At 38.3% G+C, this 16,269-nt stretch overlaps 2 protein-coding genes across 27 annotated transcripts in view; one reads left to right on the top strand and one right to left on the bottom strand.

The window, feature by feature from the left end:
• Positions 1-3,207, top strand: part of dpp6b (dipeptidyl-peptidase 6b) — a gene marked incomplete in the record, with an annotated part of 226,674 nt that extends 223,467 nt beyond the window's left edge. Inside the window, 1 exon segment of the mRNA NM_001115122.1 lies at positions 1,827-3,207. Coding sequence (NP_001108594.1) covers positions 1,827-1,973 — 147 coding nt within the window.
• Positions 3,208-3,279: 72 nt separating this feature from the next.
• arhgap21b (Rho GTPase activating protein 21b) overlaps positions 3,280-16,269 on the bottom strand; it is a 97,298-nt gene continuing 84,308 nt past the window's right edge. For 4 of the 26 annotated variants that reach the window (XM_087240490.1, XM_087240492.1, XM_087240494.1 and 1 more), the window contains 11 exons: positions 15,341-15,474; positions 15,126-15,268; positions 13,115-13,273; positions 12,946-13,024; positions 12,505-12,578; positions 12,299-12,388; positions 11,697-11,822; positions 11,581-11,622; positions 9,590-9,695; positions 6,437-6,468; positions 3,974-6,259 (listed from right to left, as the gene is read on the bottom strand). In XM_087240490.1, coding sequence (XP_087096616.1) covers positions 4,724-6,259; positions 6,437-6,468; positions 9,590-9,695; positions 11,581-11,622; positions 11,697-11,822; positions 12,299-12,388; positions 12,505-12,578; positions 12,946-13,024; positions 13,115-13,273; positions 15,126-15,268; positions 15,341-15,474 — 2,521 coding nt within the window. In that variant the 3' untranslated portion in view covers positions 3,974-4,723. Of the gene's footprint in view, positions 6,260-6,436; positions 6,469-8,548; positions 8,910-9,589; positions 9,696-11,580; positions 11,623-11,696; positions 11,823-12,298; positions 12,389-12,504; positions 12,579-12,945; positions 13,025-13,114; positions 13,274-15,125; positions 15,269-15,340; positions 15,475-16,269 lie in introns of all 26 variants that reach the window. The other 22 variants (XR_015478277.1, XR_015478282.1, XR_015478281.1 and 19 more) reach the window with 9 other exon arrangements.

The raw sequence follows: 16,269 nt of genomic DNA, 5'->3' as shown, positions 1-16,269 counted from the left end.
TATCCAGCACGTTTTTACGCAGCGGATGCCCTTCCAGCCGCCACCCATCTCTGGGAAACATCCACACACACTTATTCACTACGGACAATTTAGCCTACCCGATTCACCTGTACCACATGTCTTTGGACTGTGGGGGAAACTGAAGCACCCGGAGGAAACCCACGGAACACAGGGAGAACATGCAAACTCCACACAGAAACGCTAACTGACCCAGCCAGGGCTGCAACCAGTGACCTCCTTGCTGTGAGGCAACAGCACTACCTACTGCGCCACTGCGTCGCTGACACCCTAGTAACTACAACTAATTAACCACCTGACACTTAGTGACAGTACAGCATCATTAAAATTCATCCAGACGTCTAGCAACATGTTAAGAAAACAGACACCTAGGCATGGCATAACAAGTCTAAACCTACTCAACAGTAACAAAATGTTAAACACCACTTCAAACACTAGCAAATGCATAGCTAAAGCATGAAGCCTAGCATAACCAAAGCATGCTAAAAGAATTGCTGAAAACACTCAAGACGCCACACAACAGTAGTTGCTAAAAAATAATGCTGAAAGACACCCAGAAAACTTTCCACCTACCACCACTTATAATAACAAAAAAATTATAATAATTAATAAAATCACCCAGACATCTTGAGTTCATCTTAAAAAGACTAGACATGGCATCATAACATGCTAAACCTACTCAAAAGTATAAGAATCCAAGAACTCTGGGAATCCTGCAAGAACACTTTTTTTTGCCATTCCAGATGACTTTATTAATAAGTTATTCGAGTCATTGCAGATATCTATGGATGCAGTCGTTCAATCTCATTGGAGTCTTACACAATATTAACTCTTTTTCCACTGCACCATGACTTTATTTTCTATACTGTACATTATTTCTGTTTAGTGACAAGACTTTTGTCTAAGCAAAGTCACTTTAATGTCCTAATTAAATAATTAAAAATCAAGGCATGATCGTATTTTATTTTAGTAAAATAAGCGTAATCTAGAGGACTTTGCCTTTCATATAAGCCACTCCTGATACCAAATTATCAAATAAAAGTCAAGTTATTATATTATAGTTATTATACTCAAAAGTATAAGAGATCACTAAACACCACTTGACATGCTAACAACTACATAGCTAAAAGATGCTAAAACCCACTCTGAATATTTTGCTTATCCCAAGCAACTACATGCTTTAAAACTACTAGCGACTGCATAGCAACCACCCAGACACTTAGCAACCTCATAGAAACATGTCAAGAAAATACAGATACCTAATTATAACATAGACTAATGTGCTAAAACCATGTGACATGTTAGCAACCATCAAGCTAAAATATGCTAAAATCCACTCAGATAGCTAGCAAAATGGGCAATAATTGAAAGGGCGAGGCAGATATAAGGTTTTTGGTCAAACTTTATTCTGTGGTACAATTATCAAATTAACAAACCGTTAATTGTGACTCTTTTGTTCAACTACTAATTTGCTGCTTATTAAAGTTTTCCTCAGTTGCTTTGGCTCTATTCTCCATTGAAATTTTAATTTTTCTAAACAATAAAGGTTCATGAAACCCTTGAGAACTTTTTTGAGATTTTAACAGATTTGTGTGAGACAATGTTAGCACCTGTTAGCTTAAATTGTGGGGAAAAACTGGATAATTTTGAGCTTTTGTCAGCTAATTTCAGCTTCCGGGTTTAAAATGATTTTTGGGGCGGGTGCACAAATTCTGTGTGGGGCTAGTAATAAACCACTAGTTAATGGTGAGAACTGATGCTTAAAGTATTACTGGTTTTTTGGTAACATTTTTTCTTGTCCTTGCCAGATCTACCCAGATGAAGGCCATTTTCTTCATTCGAAAGACTCGCAGCAGCATCTGAGTCAATCACTGGTCAACTTCTTCGTAGAATGTTTCACACCTCCAGAGATAATCCAGAGTGAGGAGAAACAGGACAACGAGGATGATGGTTAAATTCCTATCGACACCCAGCACATGTCTGCTTACAGCCCGATATGCAAACTCCTTTCCTCCATTATAGTCATCCATTCTCATATTCATTCTGAGGACTTCTCCCGAGCCTCCGCATGGACCACACCCCTATCTCTGATTGGCTCATTGGCTTCAGGAAGGAGTTTGGATTTGGAGAAAGACATGATGAACCATTGCGTACAGTGTGAGAGAACCTGCTGTGGTTTGGTCAAAGCACTGAGCTCGTGTTCTGTAATTCATGCACTGTTGAAAGAAAGCTTTAAGAGGTGATAGCACAATATAGGTCAGAATGATTGGCTAGAATTACTATTAGCTGCAGATTACTGAACTGTTTTCTCAACTTTTCCAGTGAGTTTTGATCCAATTATTACATTTTAGGCGCTTTATTTGGGTGTAAATGTTATTGTGAGCTCATTATTATGTCATCAGGCCTATTTGTATTGGATAAATTCACAAAAAAACATTCATAAATGCATTTTGAGTCAGCTGAATGTGGCAATTTATGTGAAAAAAAATATCAATGTAGCTGAACGTGCAAAGCATTCATCTAAAACTCCTGCTTGAGGACATCAGAACAGCTGTTGTAATGATTCATAGCAACGCCCGCATGAAATCATTTGCGAATCAGAGTCTTAATTTTGATTTCCGACTTGAGTGCAGCTGCAAACGTCTTTGGATATTCATTTAGTCACTGTGCCTTAATGGAGTAAACCTGCTTAAGACGGGCAGTCCATGAGGTAGGACAAATAATTTATGGACAGATTAAAATAAATAATTTTAAAAAATGTTCTAAAGTTTCATGTAATGTAAACCATGCCACAATCCTGCCAAGAACATTTTCTTCACAGTCCTGTGTATTAGTTAAGTTGTAAAGTAATACAGTAGATTAACTGTGAATACAGAACTCATAGGACTAGTGTTGGGGCAGGTTGGGTTTTTTTTGTTTCATACAGTACGTGGTTAAGAAGATGTTAAAAGAGCTTTTGCATAGAATATATTTTCTTGTTATATAATTTGGCATGGTGGCAAGATGGTTTCCTTTGTTTCAATGTATCTATTTACGTGTACTTTTGACAGCTTGAATGTTCCAATGTGATTCCACTGAATTTATTGTTGTAAGTGAAATCCTGTCTTGTAAGCAGATGCACTGATGTGTAAATTTCAACTGTTTTGGTCCCTACTTGTGTGTACCTTGTACATAAAGCATTTTGAAAGCTACTGCGGGTTTCGTTTCATGTGATGCTCACAGTCTGCCCTCTTGTGGCCTAATGACAAAGGACAACAACAATTTATGAGACAAAAAGGGTTTATTTTCCAGTGTTTTACAATTTGCGTCCACCACAAGAGCAGACCCAGCATGATACAAACAGTTAGGGAAGCATTGTTCACACAAGGGAGACTGAAGACCCCCAGATGATTAGCATGTTCACTTACGGGTTCACTCCCCCAGGTCCCTTAAACCTCACCTCTTTATCGTACAATACTTACAAAAAAGAAATCGATGCGATGGAGATGACCAGAAGAATAGGAGCAGCTAAAACCAGTAATAGATATGTACATTTAAGTTACTTACTTTACAAGAATATTTAAAATTCAAGTTTGGTTAAAATACCAAATGCACAACATAAAACGATGCATTAGAATAGCGTTAAGACCCAGGCGGAATGCTATAGGAATGGAAGATTCTCATTTTTTTCTATGAATGAAGTCTGGATGAGGTGAGTTTAAAAATAATATATATATATATATATATTTTTTTTTTACACCTTAATGTATCTGAGATGATGTGGCACCTTTGATGACCCAAGACCAATATTCAATATGAGGCACTTTCATGATCCAAAGACACCTGATTTGTTCTTTAACAATTCATTCTATTTCTTTTCCAGCTTTATGCTAGAGACAGTAATTATGTCTCAGTAGTTGTAGTACAACAAACAACAACACTACAAACCGCATAAGAGGGAAGTTGTTTGAATTCCTTTTTGTCTTTTGCAATTAATAAAAAAAAAAGATTTAATGTGCCGAGTGTCTGCCATGCACCGCACTTATAAAAGAAAAACGAAACAGACACTGTTCCATAACACAGCACGCAAAGCAGTCCAAACACAGGCAGGATAAACGGAGAAAAAAAGCACAGAAGGGGGAATATATATACACACTTCATGGCAGTTTGTTTAGTATTACAACAAGCAGATACATTCTTGTTTTGGTTACTGAAAGATTGATCAACATTGGGGGCCTCTTTACATTTCCAACACAACGAAACTTTCATCAAGTCTTCTCAACATCATACGATTTCAGACTACCGACCTAAAGTCCTATTTCTTGGTTACTTGCATTTATCTTCCAAGCCATTTGGACAGCTTCAGCCATCTCGACTACATACTCAAATCTAAAATCTATGATTACTGGAATTCAAACTCATCCAGTTTTCCAGCAATACTGTGCTTCAGAAGGCCTCTGCTCGCTGTACAACATTGGGTCAGTACATAATTTCATTCACAGAAGGAAATATCACAGGATGTTTTAAAAACATTTCTATCAGTCCATCAGAGAACACTCAACAGCAACTTTCTCCTGATCTCATACACGCATGCTTTCAATCACGATACTCCAATCACATTCTACTGCTGATGCCAACATGGCTTACAAGCACTCAAGTACCATAAAACATGTCAACACTCATAAAAAGTGCACTCATATACATGAGTATACTCTCACACACACTTTCACAGGTACTGGTAGAAACGAGAACGGACCACTTGAGCACCAGAGAGTTTGTGAGGGTGAGCGTCAGCGCCTAGGCTTAAGCTTTTGCCCTGAGCGACCGCTACATCTCCATTAAGGTGCTGACCCAAATAGGAGTGCGAAGGCCCCGCGGATAACAGGTCCCGTGATCGAGAAGAGTGCAGATCCAGCACATCCAGGCTAACTTCAGGGTTGCTGGTACGGTGTCGTTCTCGAGCTATCCAGTCTCTGATGGAGAAGTCCTGTGAACTGCACTTTGGCTTTAAACGATCCATAGCTGAGAGCTCATTGCCCTCTACTCTTTGCCAGTCCCCAATTACTGACAACTCTGCAAAGTCCCGCTGACCACCCATGGTGTGCCTTCGGCGGATATTGCTTTTCCGTTTACTTCGTGTCTCGGGGGACCTGGTGCGCTGGGATCCCACTCCAAACATGTCATCAGCCGATGTTCGCAGTCGACACTTCAACCGGTCGGTGATTTTAATTCGCCACATGGGTTCAGCTCGCTCAGATTCACTACGAGAAGAAGAGCTCAGACTGCCAGTGGACCGGCCTTTGACTGCCTCCAGCACTCGTGAGATTCGAGTGGACTCCTTGTCACTGCGGCTTCCATCTGCTGAAGACTCGCTGTCTGTCTTTTGCCGACTCCCCCTCTTGCGTGCCAGGGTATCGCATGCAATGATTCGATGGGAGGGAATAAGACTGGGTACATCTTGCAATGGTGTGACACTGCCCCCCAGTTGGCTGCTATCTTCAGCTGGCACGCCATCTCGACCAACGGCAAAGACAGACAAGTCGCTTTCGCTGTCTGTCTCCATGGGTCGTCCCTCACTAATGAGTTCACTTCTTTCATCGTCAGCATCGTCCCCCCGGCTTTCAGCAACAGACTGTACCTCGGGACTAAGAGCAATGGACTCCACTCCGGTGTGGAAGGTCATGGAGGAGGTGGTGGAGTAATCTGATGTGATTGAGCAGACTTCTGCCCCTAGGCCCATTCCTGCACTTTCCATCCAGTGGCCTGGTGTCCTACCGTGTCTTATTCTGGGTACGGAGGCTTGGGAACTGGTGCTGTTAAGGGTGCCCAGATCTGAAACACATCCATCATCGTAGTTGGAGGGATGATCGGACAGGGAACTTTGGCGAGTCATATGATAACTAGGTTTGGGCGATGTATTGATCTTAGATGAGGGACATGTTTGCTGGGGCAAATGTTCTGTGATGAGCTGCTTGTTTTCAGAAGTGAGGTCAAGGCCATCTCCTGGGCTCTGGTCATCATCCTCAGTCCTTTGGTCATCGAGTCCTACTTCACTTTCTGCATCTTCGGTTTGGTCATCAGCAGGCCAATTTGGATCATTTTGCACCGGAAGATCTTTCTTGGAAAAACTAGCATCCAGGTCATCATCAGAGCTACTTGGCTGAGGCTTGTCCTTAGGCTTTTTGCGTTTGCGGCTAGCAAAGATGGAAGTACGCAGCAGCTCGCTACTATATTGGTCCTTACCAGTTCCCCAGGAACCCTGCTACAGAGAGAGATTTGAGTTTATTGCCATATCAGCTATTTTATTGCAAAAGGTTTTTCATAAATTATCACAAAAAGACATCAATAACAATAGAGCCAAGCAAAAAGACAAGTTTACACCTAAATGTAATCATTCCAACATCAAACAGATCTGGAATTCTCACAATAACGTTCTTACCTTGGATTTGGCAGAGTCACTGGTGGTTGAATCTAGTGGAACAGGAAGAGAAAAGAGTAAGCAGGCATTTTATGTGCAATACATCAGAGACAAAGAGCCAGTGGCTGAAATATAAATATCCTTCACCACAACATCAGCGGAAAACAGCACAAACAGTGGAGTCATGTAGAGATCCAAGAGATGAAGGTGACACACTTTACACAGAGAGAAATGGAAGAAAGAGGAATGAATGACGACAAGAACCCAGCAGTGAGGACTAAGACAGTAGGCAGCTCATGCACACATTCACACAGACAGACAGCCTGTCCACAGTGAGACCGCCAATAACTGACAAACACACAAAGAGCCAGCAGAACATGTCTACAGGCATTCTTTCCCAACTCAGACATCACCAAAGCAGGGATGGACATCCTAACAGCTATGTATTAGGGGTGAGACCAGGTCGAAAAATCAAGGCTACTTGTGCTATTTGCATAAAGATAAAAATTGAACAGTGTCTACACCAGACACAACACTTGTATTTCATGTTGCATAGATGCAATCATTCTTAATCCATTTGTTCTTGACAGTGAGTGCTTGTAATGTTACAATTGCAACACCGCATCAGTCTAATGTCGGAAATTTGAATCACTGACTATAGTTGTTATAGTTTAGCCACTTCACTCTGCTTGCATCTGGTGTAGACAGTGAGAGTAGGCTAATTTCTAAGTTGTTTAAATGACATTATGAGATTTTCTAATACACTAAGTATCATATTTGACAAACCTTGAAAATGTTAATTGCAATGATTTTGTTTTTAATTATTGGCTTAGTGAAACGCATAACTATGTATTTTGCTGCCATTTGTGCACATAACCCATTTTATACTAAATTGTTTAGATTTTGGAAGAATCTTAAGGTGCTTTCAGACTTGCTGGACCAAACCCAAGTTCGATTGCCCCCCCTTGCCACCTTCTTAGCTGGTTTGAGTTCACACATTTGGAACCTCGGTACCCTTGCGTCATCAAGCTGCTGTTTTGTGTACAGCGTTTGATAGGTGACGGTCACGAAAGCAAAGCGGCAAAATGGGGACATACGCTTATCACAGTCAATTATGTTTTAACAGAATCATTTGCTTTTGTTACTTTTGTTGTCTATCTGCCACAAAAAAAAAAATATATATATATATTAAAAATGTCCAGAACATGATGCGATGTCTGCAGAAGTCGTTTTTGGTCTAAACAAACAGAAATTATCACTGTTTGCACTGGGTCTGTCCCGCTTGTCGCCAAAATAGGTGATACACAGACATACACACACAAATGAACGTTATGAAGACTAACGTTTGTTGTACAAGTGGGGGTTCACTTTCATTATTTAGTAAGATTGCATTCATACTAGAAGTGAACCAGAGTTTGCATGAACTGTACCCCAGACCATCTCTTTCAGGGGTGTGCACCCAAGTTCAGAAGACAGCGTTCACACTAGCTAAACGTACTGTACTCAAGTCAAACGAACCCGGGTGCGGACCAAAAGTGCTAGTGTGAAAGCACCCTTAGGGTGTTTTTAATACGATTCTAAAATTCAGTTGAGGTCAACACATAACTGTACTGTATTGACAGGCATTCCGACTGAGGTGGATTATGCAACCTCCAAAGTCTGCACTCCCATTGGTTGTTGCCAAGTAACCAGATAAGTTTGATGGCAAGTTACATGGCTCAGTTCCAATCAATGCTAGTGCACACTATCACGCAGCAGGTGAAATCAGTCACCTGTGTAATCATTTTTGTTGAACGTTTTTTCTCTCGTCTGTGCAAAACATGGAGATGCAGAATGAATTAAAGCACTGAGAGACTATGACAAGGGACAACAAGGGTCAGATATGACAGGAGGGCAGAAAGGGGCTAAAGGGGCCAAAGCTTTAAGGTGGTAAAGCAGCTACGAAGAGGAAGCGAGTCCTTAAGGTGGGCTACTTGACCACTCAAAAGCCCCTTTGCTTACTCTCCATGGAGAAACACTACTGCTTTCGAATGGTGCGTAATCGTTTAAGCCGTCTCAGCCCCTCACCACACCCCTTCAGACATTATCAATGACAGTTACGGTGTATGCCACATGAAATCCTGGAGACCATACCATGCTAGAACTCCTTGCGGTCAGCTTCAGAGACAACGAGAGACAGCAAAGAGGCTTTTCAGACACATTACACCATCACAGCTCTGTATCCTCTCTGTTAATAATAGTCTTATAAGATATGAAACGTGCAACACGACGATGACAAATATCAACTTCTCTGACACTCTTTTTTTGTTTCTTTTGTTTTCTGCTGGGTTTGTCCCGGATTTGCTTTCAATTTATAAGAATCTGGGATTTCTGCAGACTAGGCAGCTACATTGGGGACAACACTCCTCCTTCTTCCTACAGTCCCAGCTGTCCATCACAGACATTACAGAGTCCATCAGTGACATCACCGAGTGATAGACGCCGCCCACTTGGCCTGTGTCAAGATTGGGTAATGTGTGAGCAGTGCTGGACAGGGACAGGGGAGAAGAAAACACTAGAGACAAGATGGGTCAGACGTGTAAACCTTTGGTGGTTTAGCATTGACTTTTTCATTTCTTTTGGGAAAGAACATGCCGGGTTAGCACAAGAGAAAGGTAAGGAGGGAAAAGAACTGAAAGAAAAGGAGGAGTGGAGTCATAACGGAGACTAAAGCATTAGGGAGGGATGGCAATGAGTGAGGTTCAAACCAATACAAACCAAAGCAAAAGGAGAGTTCGGAAGAAATCATAGCATTGAAATAAAGACAACTAGTCAAAAAACAATGACTGAAGTAAAACAAAAATAATAATAATCAAATAAATAAGGTTGATTCATAAGCTTCACATACACAGGAACTATTTTATCCAATTTTCAGTTAGCTTATCAAATCTGTTTGACCTGTACAAAATTGCCAAAATAGTTCATTTTTACATATGCACCAAGACAAGCTTGCTTTTCGTTTGCTCTAAGCATTGACAGATCTTAATGCAAGCATGAATGCCTAACAATCATCTGAAATATACTAAGAGAATTAAACATACACAAACAATAACATTTGAACACACTGAACTTTTAAACAACATTCAATTTATATAACATCCAGAAACTTTTGAGGAAAAAAAATTACTAAATTACCTGAGACGTCTCCGGGCGATGGAGCAGTACGCCCTATGTTAGTTAGGAGATGGTCAATGTTGGGTACAGGCTGAGACTGAACTGTGCTCTCTTGCTCCACAGTGGTCTGACAAAAACAAACAATTGAAGCAGGTGAAACTCATATGCATAAAAAACGGGGAACAAATTGTTCAGTGCCATTTGAAGCATGTGCATGTATGGGTTTTTCTAAACAATCAAAGATTTTTTTAGAACCAAATTGAAGTTTTCAAGGCAAAATTTGTGTTTTGTGAGCAGTGGAAGCTTCAACCACCATGCAAATGCTTTGGCGGGTTTGCATTGTCCTAAAGTGACTGAATCAATACAATCATGTTTATCCAGTAAATCACAACTTAAAGGGCACCTATTTTACCCCATTTTCAAGATTTAAGATTAGTCTTTTGTGTCTGTAAAGTTTCAGCTCAGAACATCCATCAGATTTTTTATTACAGCTTTTAGAATAATGGGATTTTTTGCTCTATACACGATGTAGCTGTTTTTGTTGCCTACGCCTTTAATGCTAGTTCTCCCTGCCCACCGTTCCCACGTGCCTGTCAGAGTGTGCCTCAATCCCTGGCTCTGTCAGATAAACAGCACAGTGATGGACATGAAGGAACCAGATCTTACACAAGGTTTGTTGTCTGATAAAGAACAGTAAAATTGCTGTAATTCATTATAAACATGCACTGTTTTATAAACGTTTTAACTTGAAAAACTCATTCTTGATCACATTTAATGATGATTGATAATCACAGAAAGCTGAACAGATCTTTTAATCCCAGTTGCTTTGTGCACGTCCTGTATTTTTTTATATAATTCTACGTTACTACGAAGACATGTAAATACAAAGCTGTCAATCAATTCGGTGGGCGGAGAAACCACACTCCAGCGTAATGTTATGGTCGGCCTCCAATTGGAAGAGATTTGGATCCTATTTTACTATCAGGAAATGTAAAAAAAGTGACTTATTGTCTTTATATCCCCCTAATATAACTGCGGACACACTATACCTACAGTTCTGTCCAAACTTGCTCCCTACAGATGATTTTCATCATAGGTGCTCTTTAAAGTAAATTTCTTGTACGTTTATGGTCTGTTACTGCACTGAAGTGAAGCGCAAAATATACAGTGGAATTGGTTAGTTTATTAATTCTAAGTTTATTTTATACTTAGCTTTAAAAGACAAAGCCATTTTGCATTTAGTAGCAGTGGATTTCACTCAAAAGATCAGCATTCACAGCCATTTAAACATGGAGCACGGTGAGCAGTGTATGACCTGTACACTGTTCACTATTAAAGCACAGAGTTAAAGCAGTTCTCATCAATTCTGTATAAAATGCAAAGCTGCATGAAGCCTTAATAAAGTAAGTTGCCTCACACCCTAGTATAAAGAAGTACCTGTAATGCAGCTTTTCTTCTGTGAAAATGAAATTATGCATCAGGTCTGAAATCTGCTTGGGACATTATATTCCGTCCGAGTGTGGCCATACATGTCAATAAACACCATTAAATGCAGCGAGAGGATTTCAAGTGACACAAAATAAGATTGTAAGAAAACTAAAGGAAATGTGTAGAAGATCACAGTTTGAGAGTGTTTATATTAAGTTATCCACTACTGTTTTGAAGAGTGATAGCATGGTGATGCTTCTTAAAGCAATAGTTTACCCAAAAATGAATATCATTTACTTATCCAAAACTTATTCCAAAGCTGTTTCAGTTAAACACAAAACAAGATATTTTTGAAGAAACCCTGTAACCATTGACTAGCATTTGTTTCTTCTACTATGAAAGTCAATGGTTACAGCTTTTCAGCATTCTTCAAAATATCTTCTTTAGTTTTTAAGAGAATAAAGAAACTCAAAAAGGTTTGGAACTACTTAAAGGAGAGTAAATAATGAGTCAACTTTTGGGGGAACTTTCCCTTTAAGGGCTGAGAAATGCATTCAGAGAATGGCAAGATGACCCAGACTCACCGTTGGCTCTTCATCTCCATCTTCTGTGAAGAACCAATCATACTGTGGAAAAGCAGACAAATTTTAGCAGAAGTCTGGCATCGGTTTACACACAGATTAAACAAAAACGTTCTTACTTGCTGAATGAGAGTCTCAACGATCTTGTACTGATCAGGCATGTGGGTAACCATGTGCGTCATGTTGTCCTCAGAGGTTCTGACAAGGGTTGGGCCAAATACAATGGCCAAGTTGCGTGGCTCCATCTATTTAAACATAAGAAAAGCTTCTGAAATGTTCCTGTAATTACTAACATTGCATCTGTGCACTCAGGTAATTCAGACAAGCTGTGACAGGTGAAATTAAGCAGAACTGCAAAAGGGATTGAGGAACTTGTTTCAAACCAGATTAAAGACATATTAAGGAATGTTGAAAATCTGTAAACATTGACATCCATAGTGTTTATTTTTCCTACTATGGATGCCAATGGTTACAAGGTTACAACATAGTTCAAAATACCTCCTTTTGTGTTCAACAGAAGAATCAAGGTTTGCAACAAGACAAGGGTGGGTAAATTTTCTTTTTGTGTGTGTGAGCAATCCCTTTAATGATAACACACTTTATGAATTGTATAATTTAACGTTTAATCTTCATAAAAGTGATGATTTACTTTCAAGAATTCATGCAATGTGAGCGTTTGTAGAATACATTCAGGATAAATGAACAAGCCAAAAGCTCATACCTTGTTTTTCTCGCAGTTTTCTGAAACTGTTTTAAGATGTCCAGAGAGAAACTTGAGTGTTTCATAATGATGGTCTGGTAACTCATGAATCTAGGAGGTAAAGTCAGTAAATATGATTTAAACCTGGTGAGAACTCTATTGCTCATTGAAAGATTTCTCCCCAATCTAGCAAATTTCAGTATAGTAACCATTTAGATAAACCATACCAGTCTCTTTAGTGCTTTTAACCGCTCAACAGGGTCCTCCATTCGATTGGCATCAATAAAGTTGGAATATTTTTCTATGACCACAACAAAATAAAGCATGATTAGACATCTAAAAGCCATGATCTTTCAACTCAAAACATTAGTATAGCAATGAATCTTCCTCCTGGCACAAATCTTAACACTAAGATTACATTTTATTACTTCATAAAGTATTAAAGGAACAAATCCTTACAATCTTTAAGTCTTGATTTAAAATTTCTACATATATATGTACTAGTTGTTCATGACCATGACTAAAATTGTCCTCTAGGAGGAGTCATTTCTCCACCAGAGGAGAACATAAAGCTTTCATAAAAAAATGCACTCTGTAAAACAGACTACATAGTTGTATCCATGTTTTGTAAAAAACCAAGAGACATCTATTCTACACATAATTCTCACCATTAGTAAACAGAGGTTCAGGAAGTTTCCTAAAAAAGGACTTGAGCAAACTGCTGATCACATTGAGGTCGCGCCACTTCTGCTGAAAGAAATCAAAGCATAAAGATCAGGACTGCCTTTATGGTACAACAGTTCATATGTTGTCTCACAAGAAAAGATGTTTCCTCACGTCATCTTGGATATCGATGTCTGTCATGCCTTTAGTGTCTAATTCCTCCTGCATGCTCGAGATGGCAGCGTTGTTTCCAGGCACTCTGTAAATGCCTGTGTACTCCAGCCCTCTGTCCTCCACCAGCTTACAACACACCTCCACGATCAAAGGTACAAACTACAACACAGATGGCAATTAGCGCATTTCTTAAAAAAAAAAAAAAAAAGCAAAAACTGTCAAAAGAAGGTCATGTCACCTTTAAATAATAAATAAATGAATAAATAATGTCACCTTAAAAAAAAAAGAATGAATAAATAAATAAATGAATAAATTAAACAGCAGGGAATTCTATTCTGTATTTAAAAAAAAAACAAAAAAATGCATCACTTATTACACATGAAGACATTAATGACATTTATGACAATTAGTCCACAAAAACTACTTTATGTTAGGGTTGCGTAAATATGGGAATCATAATCCTGATTATGATAGTCAAAATTATAATAATGATCATTTAACATGCTAATCAGTGGGCAATATGATTAAAGGGTATAGATTTTTGTCTTAGCCATGACTGTCCACAAACCAACAGCAGAGAGACTAAAATTTTCACCTGTTGAGCTGATTAAAACAGCTGTTCCCAATCATTTGGAATGGTATAGAATTTTGTATTTCCCCATGGACTGTATCTACGTTTCCATCCACCTATTTTTATGCGCATTTTGGATATGCGCATAAAAAAACAGTTGATTGAAACAACATTTAATTTTTTTTAATTATTATTTTAGAGAAGTGATCACAATACCATAACACCGTGATATTTGTATCCAAGGTTATCATACCATCAGAATCCTTAACCGCCCCATACCTAATGACACCACATATGTTTTCTGCTCGACTCTGCACAAATTCTTTTTTTGAAGAGTTTGAAAACATAAATGAATGAATGGCACTTCAACAAATCAAGAACATCTCATGCTTCAAAAGTTATCTTACATGATTCCACGTGATACTGGACTTTTCAGAGAAATTAATGTGGACTGCTGAAAGGGGTAGAATGTCACGCAGTAATCATTTTACCTCGTTTCATGTTCGTTGGAGGCCAAAATCAAAATTGAATTTCGATTTGTTATGATAAAAATTAAATAGATTTAATATTTACCTTGAATTGTAAATAAACTACCCTAACTTTGTCACAATGTAATGATTCTTTTATGCAGATTTTTGATGTGCTCATGAAAACAAAACAGTTGAAGGAAACGCCAAGATGCACATACATTTTTACATTTTTAATTTAATGTCAAAAAACATATGCGCATAACCGAGTAGGTTAAACTTTTTATTATAAAATTTTTTATTAAAAAAAAGATGTGCATAAACTATGATGGAAACACTTTCACGGAACAAATTCCAATATGCGCATTGAAAAAGTTTATGTGATTTTGTTATAAGAGATCATGGAATGAGGAAAATGTGTGTAAATGGACAAACCAGCAGGCTGAGCACATTGTGAATATATATGTGTGTGTGTGTGTGTGTGTGTGTGTGTGTGTGTGTGTGTGTATATATATATATATATATATATATATATATATATATATATATAATATATATATATATTATATATATATATATATATATGTGTGTGTGTGTGTGTGTTCGTGTGTGTGTGTGTGTGTGTGTGTGTATGTTTTTGTGAATTTTGGTCATTCATTTTAAAGTTATTATTTTATTAATTACCTCCAGAACTGTCAAGAGCGTTTGTGCTCTGCATCTTACACCTTCTGTGATGCAAGTCAATTATTAAATAAGAAAAGATTGATGCAGCTTCTCCTACCACAGCAAATTCCATTTTTACTGTTGATATTTAGAGCCAGATAATCAGGAAGTGATGATTTTGTTCTCTTTGACTCGTTGGATGAAAACGCTACTTAATTCACACATCTTTTATGCGATATTCCAGTTTTGCACAAAGTTAATTCACATTTTTTAATGAAAACATAACTAATGACATGTTTAAATCACTTACTTTATTGGTTTGCGCAGGAGGGCAGTTATCCAGTCGTACTCCAAATGTGACGCCAGCAGCAGGCCTCTTATCTTGTGGCTTTTTCTTTAAACCTGGAATACCTCTTCTCCACGCAGCTTTATCTCTCGGAGGACTAGAGTCATCTGAAACACAACGCTGACATCAGAAAAACATTTCACTGACATTGATGGGTTTCAGTGTTATTTCCTAATTACCTTTACTCCTGTCCTGTTCATTTTTGGGCGAGTAGGGGCTTTGACTCTTACTGCTGCCACCAAGCAGAGTTTGTCTAATGCTGAGAGACTGCCGTGAGGTCTTTGGCGATGGTTCTGTCTTACTGCTGGGTGCACTGTTACCAAAAACACACTCATTATTGGACACTAAACACAAGGCAAGCTAACACATGGCAACATATACTGTTGAAGGCTAAACTATTAGCCCTCCTGGGAAAATGCATTTCTTTTTCAAATATTTACCAATTCATGTTGAGTGTTGGGGAAAGTTACTTCTGAAAGTAATGCATTAATTACAATACTGAGTTACTTTCCAGAAAAGTAACTAGTTGCAATACTTTTTATAGTAAGTAATGCGTTACGTTAATTTTTAGTCACTTTTGTATGACTTTTTCTGACGGGGCTGAAGCTTGGATCTTTTTTTAAATAGAGGAGCTCTGCACAACACACACCGTGTAACCTTTTTACCTTTAATAAAAACACATTAAAAATTGATGTAGGATGTAACTTCCTGAATTTAGAGCTTTACATGTCATATATATATACAGATTAATAAAGGTTTAAAGGAATGCTTTGGATACTTTTGTCCTTTTTGTCTTATTATTGAAGTAAAATCATTTTCCATTCAGACAATCTTCTTTTCCTTTTCTTCCATGAGTTCAAAATAATGAGAATATTTCCACCGCAGAATTGTAAGAAGGCACTGCCATTTTCATTTCTGTCTGTTCCTGCATTCTCTCATTGTATGTGGGATTCACTGTGACAACGTTCATTTTAATTCGGCAATTTATTTTTTAAAAGTGAATTAAGTAAACTAAAAAGTTATTTGTATCACATTTTTTAAAAAAAACTCAACTATTATGACTTACCTTATAAAATGAATGCGTTACTTTACCCGTTATTTAGAAAAA

The sequence above is a fragment of the Danio rerio genome, chromosome 2 (assembly GCF_052040795.2).
Source record: "Danio rerio strain M-AB ecotype USA chromosome 2, GRCz13ab, whole genome shotgun sequence".
NCBI lineage: Eukaryota > Metazoa > Chordata > Actinopteri > Cypriniformes > Danionidae > Danio > Danio rerio.
Note: the sequence above shows the minus strand (reverse complement) of the source record. Positions and strands in the feature narration are given on the sequence as shown.